Raw genomic sequence first — 15,225 nt, forward strand, 5'->3', positions numbered from 1 at the left:
ATGCAGGCTTCAGTAGTTGTGGCTTGCGGGCTCTAGAGTGCAGGCTCAGTAGTTGTGGTGCATGGGCTTAGTTGCTCCTCGGCATGTGGGATCTTCCCAGACCAGGGCTCGAACCTGTGTCCCCTGCATTGGCAGGCGGATTCTTAACCACTGCGTCACTAGGGAAGCCCATATTTTATTTTATTTTTTAAAATACATTTATTTATTTATTTATTTTTGGCTGCGTTGGGTCTTTGTTGCTGCACGTGGGCTTTCTCTAGTTGCAGCAAGCGGGGGCTACTCTTTGTTGCGGTGTGTGGGCTTCTCATTGCAGTGGCTTCTCTTGTTGTGGAGCATGGGCTCTAGGTGCGCGGGCTTCGGTAGTTGTGGCACGCAGGCTCAGTAGCTGTGGCTCGTGGGCTCTAGAGCACAGGCTCAGTAGTTGTGGCACACGGGCTTAGTTGCTCCTTGGCATGTGGGATCTTCCCGGACCAGGGATCGAACCTGTGTCCCCTGCATTGACAGGAGGATTCTTAACCACTGCGCCACCAGGGAAGTCCCCACCCACACTATTTTAATAGAGATTCCGGAGCCTACACAAACTTTCCACAGCATTATTTCCTACTGCTCTTCTCTGGACCTGAGCTTAGCCACTTCCTAAACAGGTTGTTTATTCTTCCAACTTCATGCTTTTGCTCATACTTTCCCCCTAAATTAGAATGTCCTTCTTTCCCAACACCCACTCCTCATTTCTGACAAATCTTACCCATTTTGAGCTTATGTAAGTAGAACCTTTCTGGAAGAGCAGTTTGGCGATATGGATCAGCATATGAAATTTGCATGCCATTTGACACAATGTTATATTTAGAAATACAACCTAAGAAGGTAGAAAATATATTTAAGAATGTTAATAATTGTAAAAAAAATTAGAAGCAGCTAGTCACCAACTGAAAAATGGTTAATTAAGATTCATTAATTCAAGACTATATTGGTGATATAGTTCATACTGATTGACTTGAAAAATATCTAAGATGTTATTGAACAGTGGCAGTCAGTTACTTAAGAGCTATTTACTTAAGAGCTATATTTGTATATCCATGTATATATGCACAGAGATGATTAAAGAGATGTTCACAGTGGGTACCTAGAATAAAAGGCTTTGGGGACTTTTTTATCTCCTTTTTAAAAATTTACAGATAGTTTTAAGTATCTGGATCAAGCACTATCTCAAGGTACTTTCTTGACCATCCTAACCTCCAACTAAAGCATTTCAAAAAGTATATTCTCAGAAATACTAGTCCCAAGAGAAGCTCAAGAGTTCCATGGTAAGTTCAGGAAACAATATAAACTCTTGGAGGTTAATTCAAAGTATCATAGTTAAGGCACCAAAAAGTCCTGCAAGAAAAGCCCTTTTTCTTTTCTTTATAATCTAAACATTTTATTATGGAAGATTTCAAAGATAAACCTAGAAAATGGAATAGTACAATGAACCTCCATCTGCTCATCACCCAGCTTCAACAGTTATCAACATCCTGCCATTCTTATTTCATATAGTACTTCACCTAGTTTACCTTTAACACAGTAGCTGCCAAACTTCTTTGCTGAACTTTTTTTAGGATCCTGCAGAAAAACTTTCTGGACAAAGCTGACCTAGATGAAACGGAGCTATCTTCTGCACGATGGTAACTTTTAGTTCAAACCATCAAGCACTCCAAGTTTGTAAATCACATTCTCCATTGAATTAAAATTCTACCCCCCAGTCACCTACTTCACTTTAAGTAGGAAGCATTTTGCAAAACCTGTTTATTTTTAGAAATATTTACTTATTTATTTGGCTGCATCGGGTCTTAGTTGTGGCACACAGGATCTTTGATGCGGCATGTGGGAACTTGTGGCACGCAGGCTCCAGAGTGTGCGGGCTCAGTAGCTGCGGCACGTGGGCTTAGTTGCCCTGTGGCATGTGGGATCTTAGTTCCCCAATCAGGGATTGAACCTGCATCCCCTGAACTGAAGGTGGATTCTTAACCACTGGACCACCAGGGAAGTCCAGCAAAACCTGTTTAGAGTCAACTTTCCATCCCTGCTACAGGTTGATGGCTTCAAGGTCACCTTTGGCATCACCATCCTGTTTTCAGGGTTGTAGGTTCTAGAGCTTGAATTTGTCACCTCATCAGAATTGTAGGCCTGATTTTGTTGTTGCTGTTTATTTTTAAGTGGGGGAGAGGATTATCTTTTTTTTATATGTTTATTTATTTTTGTCTGTGTTGGGTCTTCATTGCTGTACACAGGCTTTTTTCTTTAGTTGCGGTGAGCGGGGACTACTCTTCCTTGCAGTGTGCAGGCTTCTCATTGCAGTGGCTTCTCTTGTTGCGGAGCATGGGCTCTAGGCGCGCAGGCTTCAGTAGTTGTGGCACGTGGGCTCAGTAGTTGTGGCTCGCGGGCTCTAGAGCTCAGGCTCAGTAGTTGTGGCGCATGGGCTTAGTTGCTCTGCGGCATGTGGGATCTTCCTGGGCCAGGGCTCGAAACTGTGTCTCCCGCAATGGCAGGTGGATCCCAACCATTGCGCCACCAGGGACGTCCCAGCAAAACCTGTTTAGAGTCAACTTCCCATCCCTGCTACAGGTTGATGGCTTCAAGGTCACCTTTGGCATCACCATCCTGTTTTCAGGGTTGTAGGTTCTAGAGCTTGAATTTGTCGCCTCATCAGAATTGTAGGCCTGATTTTGTTGCTGTTGTTTGTTTTTTTTTTAAGTGGGGGAGAGGATTATCTTTTAATTTTGAAATAATTTCAAATTTGTAAAAAATTGCAAGAGTAATAGAAAGAAATCCCATACACCCTTCATCCAGATTCCCCAATTTGTTAACAACTGACCACATTTGCTCTATTATTCTGATAGTATATACTTACATACATACACACACGTGTAGATATTTTCCGCCCGAATCATTTGAGAATAAGTTGCAGACATCATGCCCAGTCACCCCTAAGTACTTTAAGAACAAGTACTTTTCTTTTTATAACCACAATACAATGATCAAAGTCAGGAAATTAATGTTGACATAATACTGTTATCTAACATACAGACCTTATTCAAGGTTTGCTAATTGTCCCAACATCCTTTACAAGACAAACACACAGAAAGATCTTTTTTTTCCTGGACCAGGTTCCAATCCAGCATCATGTACTACATTTACTGTAAACATCCTGAAGGAGCTAAAAGAAAAATGTTTCTTGAATACATCATCTGTGTAGACTGATATTTAAAATAAATGGAGCCTGGCTGTAAACCAGACGATATTATAAATTCCTCTATAATGGGTGTTTCTGGAAATCCATCACATAGCTGGGAGACCATAGCTCTCATCTGCTTTCTGCAGGTCCACAGGACCTAATATCAGGGATTCATTAATGGCACAGAGAAAAGGGAAGTGAATGGCCAAGCCTGATAAGGCACCTGTGGGAAGCTCTGTAGCTCTGTTTTCCTGGCACTGAGAGAGAAGACATCCAAACCTAATTACGTCACTGCTATCACCACAGGAAGCTTGAGAAGTGGGGGAAAGCTCCTAGCACGTGGGTGGGAAACCTCCAGAACAACTCCATTCTTCTATCCAAGGGATGTGTCGGGTTTCTCTCCCATTGGAATTTCCAATTCATCATCAAATTTGCTTTAAAATGATGTAGGACAGGATTTCCCTGGTGGCACAGTGGTTGAGAATCCGCTTGTCAATGTAGGGGACACGGGTTCGAGCCCTGGTCTGGGAAGATCCCACATGCCACGGAGCAACTAAGCCCATGTGCCACAACTACTGAGCCTGCACTCCAGAGCCCGTGAGCCACAACTACTGAAGCCCATGCTCTGCAAAAAGAGAAGCCACCGCAGTGAGAAGCCCACGCATGACTACGAAGAGTAGCCCCCGTTCGTTGCAACTACAGAAAGCCCACGCGCAGCAACGAAGACCCAACGCAGCCGAAAATAATTAATTAATTAAAAAAAGATGTAGGACCATGATAAGACAAAAATATGGGCACTCAGCCTAAGAAATGAGGTCAAACTTGAAAGGAGGCAAGCAGGCAGGTGAGCGCTTGAATTTAAAGGCAAATGCAGTCCTTGGTATTCTACTCTTAGAAATCTGACACTACTCTCCACCAGGAGTCACCGCTATCGCCGGCAATCTCTACCTCTGGAGGCAACGCTACCAGTGAGTATCGAAAACCTGGCCTCCCTGATGCTCTCCTTTCTTGGTTTACCATCAAGAACCCAATAGGAATACCAAGCATTAAATGACATGTGCAAGACTGTTAAACATGTCTAGAGAAAGAAGATTCAAATATTGTAAGAGGTGTTTGCTATGGAGTGGTACAAATTCAAAGTGGAGGAGACCTTAGAGATCATCTTGTCCAGTGATTTTTTTCATATTTCATTTTTGACAGAACTTTCCCATATGTAATCTTACAAAGAACTCCAATATATACAGCACATAAAGCAAAAATGCTGTGGCAGAGAGAATCCCAGCGTTCCATGCAGGCCCATTAGTCCTATTAAAGGCTGTGCAAATGTGAGCTGCTTAACTCCAGTAAGAGGCACTGCTCACCTCCTGGTTCTGTTTTCAGTTATTAATACAACAGCTTTCCAGCAGATGGCAGTAGTAGGAAGGGAAGCCTTTTAAAAATGTGCACAAAGCCGCCATATGCTGACTGACTATACAGCTGGGCCCCATCCACTCAACACCCTGAAGTCAGTGCTTCCCAAGTTGTTCCGTCATGATGCACAGAAAATGCCATCTGTAAAGCACAGGTAGAAAGAGGAAGTCAAATGGCCACGGGCCCCATGGGCTACAGAGATCAGTATGCTATGACACAGAGCAGGGAAGCTCTGCCCTAAGGCACCGCTACTGAGCACAATTTGAAAACTACTCATCTGGTGACTGGTCCAATTCTTGTGTTTCGCAGGTGGGGATACTGAGGTTCAGAGAGTGGATGACCCACTCAAGGTCACAAACCTAAAAGGGAATTGAAAATCTGAAAGATGCCACCAGAAAACTACTAGAACTAATCAATGAATTTGGTAAGGTTGCAGGATACAAAAGTAATGCACAGAAATCTCTGGCATTCCTATACACTAACAACGAAAGATAAGAAAGAGAAATTAAGGAAACAATCCCATTTACCATTGCAACAAAAAGAATAAAATATCTTGGAATAAACCTACCTAAGGAGGCAAAAGACCTGTACTTAGAAAACTATAAAACACTGATGAAAGAAATCAAAGATAACATAAACAGATGGAGACATATACCATGCTCCTGGATTAGAAGAATCAATACTGTGAAAATGACTATACTACCCAAAGCAATCTACAGGTTCAATGCAATCCCTATCAAATTACCAATGACATTTTTCACAGAACTAGAACAAGAAATTTTACAAGTTGTATGGAAACACAAAGGACCCTGAATAGCCAAAGCAATCTTAAGAAAGAAAAATGGAGCTGGAGGAATCAGGCTCCCAGACTTCAGACTATACTACAAAGCTACAGTAATCAAGACAATACAGTACTGGCACAAAAACAGAAATATAGATCAATGGAACAGGACAGAAAGCCCAGAGATAAACCCATGCACATATGGTCACCTTATCTTTGACAAAGGAGGCAAGAAAATACAATGGAGAAAAGACAGCCTCTTCAATAAGCAGTGCTGGGAAAAATGGACAGCTACCTGTAAAAGAATGAAATTAGAACACACCCTAACACCATACACAAAGATAAACTGAAAATGGATTAAAGACCTAAATGTAAAGGCCAGACACTACAAAACTCTTAGAGGAAAACAGGCAGAACACTCTATGACATACATCACAGCAAGATCCTTTTTGATCCACCTCCTAGAGAAATGGAAATAAAAACAAAAATAAACAAATGGGACCTAATGAAACTTAAAAGCTTTTGCATAGCAAAGGAAACCATCAACAAGATGAAAAGACAACCCTCAGAATGGGAGAAAATATTTGCAAATGAAGAAACTGACAAAGGATTAATCTCCAAAATATACAAGCAGCTCATAAAGCTCAATATTAAAGAAACAAACAACCCAATCCAAAAATGGGCAGAAGACCTAAATAGACATTTCTCCAAAGAAGACATACAGATGGCCAAGAAGCACATGAAAAGATGCTCAACATCACTAATTATTGAGAAATGCAAATCAAAACCACAATGAGGTACCAACTCACATTGGGCAGAATGGCCATGTCAAAAAATTTAGGAACAATAAATGCTGGAGAGGGTGTGGAGAAAAGGGAACCTTCCTGCACTGTTGGTGGGAATGTAAATTGATACAGTCACTATGGAGAACAGTATGGAGGTTCCTTAAAAAACTAAAATAGGGGCTTCCCTGGTGGCACAGTGGTTGAGAGTCCGCCTGCCAATGTGGGGGACACAGGTTCGTGCCCCGGTCCGGGAAGATCCCACATGCCGCGGAGCGGCTGGGCCCATAAGCCATGGCCGCTGAGCCTGTGTGTCCGGAGCCTGTGCTCCGCAACGGGAGAGGCCACAACAGTGAGAGGCCCGTGTACTGCAAAAACAAACATACAAACGAAAACTAAAATAGAACTACCATACGACCCAGCAATCCCACTACTGGGCATATACCCTGAGAAAACCATAATTTAAAAAGAGTCATGTACCAAAATGTTCACTGCAGCACTATTTACCAAAGCCAGGACATGGAAGCAACCTAAATGTCCACCAACAGATGAATGGATAAAGAAGATGTGGCACATATATACAATGGAATATTACTCAGCCATAAAAAGAAACGAAATTGAGCTATTTGTAGTGAGGTGGATGGACCTAGAGTCTGTCATACAGAGTGAAGTAAGTCAGAAAGAGAAAGAAAAATACTGTATGCTAACACATATATATGGAATTTTAAAAAGCGGTCCTGATGAACCTAGTGGCAGGGCAGGAATAAAGACGCAGACGTAGAGAATGGACTTGAGGACACGGGGGGGAAGGGGAAGCTGGGACGAAGTGAGAGAGTGGCACTGACATATATACACGACCAAGTGTAAAATGGATGGCTAGTGGGAAGCTGCTGCATAGCACAAGGAGATCAACTCGATGATGCTTTGTCATGACCTAGAGGGATGGGATAGGGAGGGCAGGAGGGAGGCTCAAGAGGGAGGAGATATGGGATATATGTATACATATAGCTGATTCACTTAATTGTACAGCAGAAACTAACATAACATTGTAAAGCATTTATGTTCCAATAAAGATGTGAAAAAAAATTTTTTTTAAAGTGAATTGAACCCAAGTCTCTAGAGTCCTTCCCCAGTGTTCATTCCATTGTGTCCACATCAAAAGACTTTAATTCTTTCCCATCTGCTAGATAAAACAGGGTCAGTTACTGGTACATAATTACACGAAAGAAATGACAGAAAAAAAGCAGTTTTCCCAAGGTGAAGGTCAAGACAAAAAAGGGAAAAACATACCACTCTATACCTAGACTCGGGCACCACCATGCCCCTTATGATTTACACAGCTCCAGGTACAGGAAGTCGATCATACTGAACCGACTAGATACCAGCAAGGGGTTTTTAAAAATCAAGCTTTATTACTTATCTTTTGGCACTGTAGTCAATAATTCACAGAATGGGTTGCTTCGAGCAACTCAAGATTACCAGAGAATCCTCCACAAGAAACACAACCCCACATACAACATCTACTACAGAGGAATAGATCCAAGAGAATGAGTCTTTCCATAAAGCAAATCTCAACTCTTAGCTGAACAGCCAGACTCTGGATTTTTGTAGTGGCTTTAGTCAGGCAAATCTATCATCATTCATTACTCAGAACATGTAAAAACAATTATAAGGCAGTTCTCAATTCTTCCCCAACATCTTTATTAAACCCCCGATTCATTGCTTATGGATGCTCAGCTCATGTACAATGTTGCAAGCTCCATCTCAGCCCATCTTAACTCAAATTGAAAAACAAAAAGCTGGGTTCATGCACCCCGACTCATCCAGGAACCAAATTCCAAAGTAAGAGGACAAACAGTGCTTCCTGGTTCAATATAACATGTGTTAACAGTCCTAATCCCAGACACTAAGCTACCTCTGATGCAATTTGGGACTGACTTAGCCCATGTCTACACCAGGCATTTCTTCTGAATTTATAATTACTTCACAAGCTGACCAGGCAAAACAAACATAACCCAGTCCTGCATGTGAGGGTTTGGGCCTCATCTGTTACCTGCTACTTTAAAGGTGACCTTGAGTCTTTGCTCCTCCTGGGAATTCTGAACAGGGGCAGCTCAGGGGGAGGGGCTGGGGTGTGGTGGTGGAGTGAAAGCCACTTCAGCTCAGAGTGAAATAGTCAAGGTATTAACCTACCTTCTGAAAGATACTAGAAACAAAGGAAATCAAGGGTGAGATCAAGTGCTAAACTCTTCTCATAATTTTTTTTTCAAATTTTTTGCAAAAATGAGAAAGGCCAATTCTGCTTACTGTCATGCGGACCCCTTTAAGGAGTCATCACATCTATTAAAGGACCTCTTAATTTGTGACCCATGAAAATCTGCTCTCCTAGTCACAAGGTACAAATACACAAAACATGTATTGACATGACTTCTCCCAAATACAGCCGTCTTCAGTTGCTTTATTATCGTCCCTTTGCAACAAAATGGTGATGGTGGGCGACGGAGTAACATCAGGAACGCCAGAAGGAGGAAGTCAGAAAGCCCTTGGGGACGGGAATCTCCTTGTGCTCCAAACATTCCTGGTCAGGGAAAGACAAGGAAAACAGAATGATTCTCTGATAACACTGCTTCCAACAGTTAAAGTTTGGAAGAAACTTTGAGGGACAGCAAGTGGAAGTAAGTCCTATGTATGTAGTACATACCTATACAATGGGATATTACTCAGCCATAAAAAACCCAAAGTAATGCCATTTGCAGCAATGTGGATGGACCTAGAGATTGTCATACTGAGTGAAGTAAGTCAGAGAAAGACAAATATCATATGATATCGCTTATATGTGGAATCTAAAAAAAATAGTACAAATGAACTTCTTTACAAAACAGAAACAGAGTCACAGATGTAGAAAACAAACTTATGGTTACGGGGTGGGGGGGAGGGGTAAATTGGGTGACTGGGACCGACATATACACACTACTCTATATAAAACAGATAATAAGAACCTACTGTACAGCACAGGAAACTACTCAATACTCTGCAATGACGTATATGGGAAAAGAATCTAAAAGAGAGTGGATATATGTTTATGTATAACTGATTCACTGTGCTATACAGCAGAAACTAACACAACATTGTAAATCAACTACACTCCAATAAAAATTAATTGAAAAAAAACAAAAAAAGGTTTTCTATAAGACTTCTCCTTCTGCATGAGTTGCAGCGGAGGACAAATGCCAGGGTATTGTTAACGTCTGTCCCACTCTCATCTCCCACAGCCTGGCCTCACCTTTCACTATTGCAATTTCCCCAACTGGGCTACTGGAGAGTGGAAGTCAGTTGGCTGTCTTGGCAGACGTACCAAAATGCAAAGTTTTTTGGCACTTGGAAAAAGGACAGGAGTCTGGCTCAAACTGCAGTCTGTTCTCGTGGAGAAAAGTGACCACACATACCTGTCCCCTAGACCTGAGACTGAGAAAAGAACCTTGGCCAACATGCAAAAAGTGTATCAGTGAGATGAGATTCATTACATGTATTTTATTCATCTCTTAGGAGAGCTTTTCCCCACGGGCAGTATGGATAATGACACGTAGGAAGAAGACAATGAAATGGCAGCCCTTAAGGTGAAGAGGGGTTGATGGACAAAAAAGTAGGGTTCGGAAAAATCAAGAGGAAGAGACCGCAGTCAGAGTCTGGATGTGCAAGACACGTCAGACACAGGTGCACTGGAGGCCGACGACAGTCTGGGATGTGCTGGTCTAAGGGCATCTTACCTCCAAGAACTGCTTGAGGCGTATGAAGGAACCCATCTGTCCTGAGCTGGTGATGGCTTCAATCCTACAGGGAGAGAAAGAAGACAGGTGAGTCACACCTATGACTCACACTTCTCTTTTGGAGGAGTTAGGAGACCTGCTGATCTGGAGGACGGGGCGGATCAAACGACTCACAGACGTGTCCTCTACACTGGATGCTGTTGCTCTACTAAATGGTCTCAACATTTTTTTCTTTTCTTTTTTCTTTTTTCATGCCCCCTGCAGTGGAAGCATGGAGTCTTAATAACTGGACTGCCAGGGAAGTCCCTCAACATTTTTTTCAAATAAGCAGATAAAGGAGAAAAGAGCACTGTTCCTTTCCAAGGTCTTTGTGATCAGGTGGGATGGGTGCTGCCAATGCCTTTCCCCACTTGGAAAGGCCAGTGAGTTGAGAGGAGTGAGAAGGGTCCTTGAAGGTGAATGCCACGACAGAGTCAAGCAACCTGGCTGACCACTCAATTTCACCAACTGATTTACTGAGGGGGTTTGCCTCCTTGGTTTCATGCATGACTGCATGTAATCACTATCCCAGATTATCTGGGGGAGTTTAGAAAAGAAGAGAGTTTTTAAAATGTCAGGTATCTGAATCCAAGATCTTCCTAATTTGTTTTTTTTATTTAGTCAACAATATTTAAGAGAGACTTCAGAAGCGTTTATTCAAATAACAAAGAGGAGACGGATGGGAGCAGATGTTACACTTAACACAGGTGCTTAACTGAGTCAGAAACAGGATGTAACAGCAGCCACGGTATCTGATGTCGTAAGTTTTCACCTACCAAATCCCCTGGTGTCTACTCAACAAGTCTAATACCTGGGTAAGTAGTCCTCTTTGATGAGAAGTAGCATCTTCCAGAACTGGACCTGGTACTGCTTCATGAGGGCATTCCCACACACCTAGAGGGGAAGGTGGGCACTGTCAGAGCAGAGAATGAAAATTCACACTCATATGAGAGATCCATAAAGGACAATCAGACCTTTGCCTTTTGTTCCTATCAAGAATTTCAACCACAATGCCACTTAGCCAGCTAAGCAAGGGAATTAAAATCCAGCTTTCGGGCTTCCCTGGTGATGCAGTGGTTGAGAGTCTGCCTGCCGATGCAGGGGACACGGGTTCGTGCCCCGGTCTGGGAAGATCCCACATGCCGCGGAGCGGCTGAGCCTGTGAGCCATGGCCGCTGAGCCTGCGTGTCCGGAGCCTGTGCTCTGCAATGGGAGAGGCCACAACAGTGAGAGGCCCACGTACCGCAAAAAAAAAAAAAGAGACATGCAACCCAATGTTCATTGCAGCACTATTTACAATAGCCAGGTCATGGAAGCAACCTAAATGCCCACTGACAGATGAATAAATAAAGAAGATGTGGCACATATATACAATGGAATATTACTCAGCCATAAAAAGGAACGAAATTGGGTCATTTGTACAGACGTGGATGAATCTAGAGACTGTCATACAGAGTGAAGTAAGGCAGAAAGAGAAAAACAAATATCGTATATTAACGCATGTATGTGGAATCTAGAAAAACGGTACAGGTGAACCTGTCTGTAGGGCAGAAATGGAGACACAGATGTAGAAAACAAACATATGGACACCAAGGGGGGAAAGTGGCTGGGGGGTGGTGGTGGTGGGATGAATTGGGAGATTGGGATTGACATCTATACACTAATATGTTTAAAAGGGATAACTAATAAGAACCTGCTGTATAAAAAATAAATAAAATTAAATAAAAAAAAAAAACAACCAAACAAAAAAAAACTTACTATTGATTCTAAAGCTATGACATACTTCCCATATTGTGACTTCAGGAGCTTTAAGGTGACTAGAAACTGTTGGCGTTATAGGCCAAATGGTCCCAGATTTGTTATGGCATGTGCCCCAAGCCTTTATTCTTTAAGAACTGTCTCCTTTCCACAGAAACCCTACCCTTTCCCTGTAGTGGGGTCCCTAATGGGCAGAGAGGACTATATGGAGCCTTCTAGACGAGACTGGTATCTGTGACCCAAGCTGGTTAATCATATTTTCTCTCCTGGGAATTAGCAATCACAGCGGTGGGACAGTAGTGCCATTACACTGGTGACCACACTGAGGCTGAGGGATATAGCCCAGGACGGCATCTTCTCCACTGTGCACAGAAAACTTCAGAAAGTTGGCTTATAGAGCAAGAAGGAGGCAATCTGCAGGAAGAGCAGACATGAAAGACCACGTGGTCCCAGGGGGAGGCTGCCTTGGTACCTGGTGACATTCCAGTTCCTGGTTCCAGGCCCTGATGAGATTCAACCGCACATCCTACCCTTGATTCTGGAGTGAGTCACTTCTATATCCCTAAAACAATTCCTTTTCACTTGTACTGGGATGTACAGTTTCCTGTTCTTTAGAACGAGAAGACAACCACACAGAGAAGGGAAGTACATAGGGAAGAAAAATCAAAAGCTAGGTTTGTCTTGGGGATCAGGAAAAAATGTATGACACTGGACCCTAAAGCTGCTCACCATTAGTCTCTATTTCTTTTTTTTTTTTTAGCTCCTAAAATCCTTGTAATTTCCTAAGTGATAAAGGTAAAAAGAGCATCTTTTGTTGTATATATATTTATGTATTTTAAATTTTTTTTGGCTATGTGGCATGTGGGATCTTAGTTCCCTGACCAGGGATTGAACCTGCGCCTTTGCAGTGAAAGCGCAGAGTCCTAACCACTGGACCGCCAGGAAACTCCCATTAGTCTCTATCTCTATATTCCTTTCTGAGTCACATCACACAGTGGCCCAGGGCTGCTTCAACCACTGGCTCTCTCTCATGTGATAACTGTATTACGTACCTCCAAGAAATCAAAGAGGAGGGCGGCTGTCACAACTGACAGGGGCTCCATGTTTAAGATCTGTGCCAACCAGCGCCAGCCATGATTTAAGCCATGAGGGTGAATCTGGGAGGAGAGAGGCTTGGTCACTGTTTAATCTCATTTTCAGCAGAGATCTAAATTTCTACCGTTATCATCCAGGCATTACCAACAGGACATGAACCCCCAGATCAGCTAACCGAAGCACCTGCCACAGGGCAGAAACAACACAAGCCAAACAAATTCTGTTTTTAAATACTGCATACATTGGTATCCACACATTCTTCACAGCATCCCTTCAACACAGGGCTATCAGCTTCAGTTTCAGGGATTCCACAGTTACTCTCAGACATTTTATTTATTATTCTTGGTATCTTTAGCACAGAACCTGGGACATAGCAGGTGCACAATAAAAACTTCTTGGATTCAGTCAACCTATATTCCTTTCTCTTTAGGTTTCCAAGTCCATCAACTTCTCCAACCCTCTAATCTCCATTCCTTGAAAAAAGAACTGGGCTGGCAGGTCAAAGCCCTGGCCCCAGGCCGTGGCTCTGTCATTGACAAGTGTGTATCACTACAGCTTGCTAAGCCTCCTCCGTCTGTCCATCTGTGAAGTAAGGTACGTGACCTAGATGGCCTCTAGGGCACCAATTAGTCTCTGAGCAAATAACTCTGCTGATCCAAAAGTTTCCTAATAATCAACATCAATTTCTCTGAAGAGTACCTATGAAGCGGCAATAGTCTTTAACTTATCATGTGACTGGACTGCCTCTCTGAAAGGTCAATATTTCCTGCAGGTAAGATACACTAACGTGGACTCTGGTCCAACCTCTCATTATCGATACTAAGCCGCTTCTACTACCTCTTGTCGGTTTCCATACGGCCACCGGAGCTGGATGATGGCAGCGTAGAGACGGATCATCCCAGACATGCGTTTTAGAAAGCTGTCTTGCTGTTCTACTCTGGAATCCGTCACTTGGTAGCCAAGCATCCTATGTGGGAAGAAAATATTCAATGTGACAAGGCCAAAGTGAGGGTGACCAATTACTTTTTATGGCTAAAAGTAACAATATATTATTATTACATTTAGCATTATTATTAATATATTTTTACATGCTACTCACATCTATTACCAAATCTGTGCATCATATAAACCCTGAGAGGTAAATTCCCAGGAGGTAATGGATATCATTACCCCCATTTACAGATCATGAAAATAATGTTTAAAGAGATTAAATGATTTCCCCATTTTTGCAAATCTATTAAAGGACAAAGCAGGGATAAAATTCTAAGACCCCTGGATTCTAAATCCAGTATTCTAAAGCCATCCAGTTTGCATGAAAGACACTGTATTCTCTGATAGAATGTTCAAGGTACATAAGAGACGTTCTGAGGAGAGGAAACAAATCCCAGTTCTATTTCTATTTCATTCATCACTCTAGGGATAGTGAGTAAGGAGAAGAACAACTTCACCTCTGATAATCTTCCAAAGCCATTCCCTCTTTGAAAGCTGGATAGAAAGGAACAGAGTAAGGACAGTTCTTGTGCAGATGAGCAAGGATGAGGTCCCCCACTTTGGGGTGGAGCTCCCAGATCCCGGACGCCACGACTGCGATGGGGAACGCTGCTTCACGATGGGAGGCCACTTCCAACTCCCCTTGTCTCTGGGAGCACAGAGAGGGGGTGATTTTAAGTTAATACTCGAGAAAGGTTTAAAGGTTGTGCACCAGCCTCTTCTTCCCATACCTTTGGCAACAAGGTTCCTCACCACAAATTTCTCTGCCAGTTTGTACTGGACAAAGTCCAGGCCCTGTGGGTTAAGTGTGACGGACACAGAGCGCCCAGCAGTCTGAACGGGTTTTCCAGAGAGTAAGCTGTGGATCTTGTCAAAGATCTCCTTCAGCTTTGAGCCTGGGTATGAAAGACAAAGTTAGTGAAAAGATACAACTGCAGTCAATCTATTTTTTTCATCACTGCAGTAACAAATCCTCTATACAAACCCAGCTGTGCAGGCCTACAGAAGGTCAGAGCCTAAAGCCAAAATACAGATGCGGAAAAATGTATGACAATCAAATCCATGATGTGGGGGATGAGAAAGTACACAAAGCGTGGTACTATTTCGAAGGAATTCCTTATTTGCACAGTGAACTAATTCTGAAACTGACACAGCCGAGAGATGAACAGTGGTATAGAAATAGGTGTTGAATTGTTACAGATGCCACGGGTGTGGCTGATGTCCCTAGAGAAGTCATTTGCAACTCTAGGGAAAACCTTCTAAAGGATCTTCCCCAACTCACAGTGATTCCCCCCTTCTCTCTCTCTCTTTTTTTTTTTTTTTTTTTTCTTTTTGCGGTATGCGGGCCTCTCACTGTTGTGGCCTCTCCCGTTGCGGAGCACAGGCTCCGGA

The 15,225-nt window shown here is 42.8% G+C and overlaps 1 protein-coding gene across 1 annotated transcript in view; it reads right to left on the reverse strand.

Annotated features, from left to right (window-relative positions):
• Nucleotides 1-7,579: 7,579 nt before the first annotated feature.
• The window catches only part of GLE1 (GLE1 RNA export mediator), a 41,157-nt gene continuing 33,511 nt past the window's right edge, over nucleotides 7,580-15,225 (reverse strand). Inside the window, exons 10-16 of the mRNA XM_082621279.1 lie at nucleotides 14,587-14,729; nucleotides 14,292-14,482; nucleotides 13,681-13,810; nucleotides 12,801-12,905; nucleotides 10,802-10,884; nucleotides 9,952-10,015; nucleotides 7,580-8,762 (exon numbers count right to left, since the gene is read on the reverse strand). Coding sequence (XP_082477405.1) covers nucleotides 8,694-8,762; nucleotides 9,952-10,015; nucleotides 10,802-10,884; nucleotides 12,801-12,905; nucleotides 13,681-13,810; nucleotides 14,292-14,482; nucleotides 14,587-14,729 — 785 coding nt within the window. The 3' untranslated portion in view covers nucleotides 7,580-8,693. The remainder of the gene's footprint in view (nucleotides 8,763-9,951; nucleotides 10,016-10,801; nucleotides 10,885-12,800; nucleotides 12,906-13,680; nucleotides 13,811-14,291; nucleotides 14,483-14,586; nucleotides 14,730-15,225) is intronic.

This window comes from Mesoplodon mirus (assembly GCF_964341445.2).
Source record: "Mesoplodon mirus genome assembly, chromosome: 1".
Taxonomy (NCBI): domain Eukaryota; kingdom Metazoa; phylum Chordata; class Mammalia; order Artiodactyla; family Ziphiidae; genus Mesoplodon; species Mesoplodon mirus.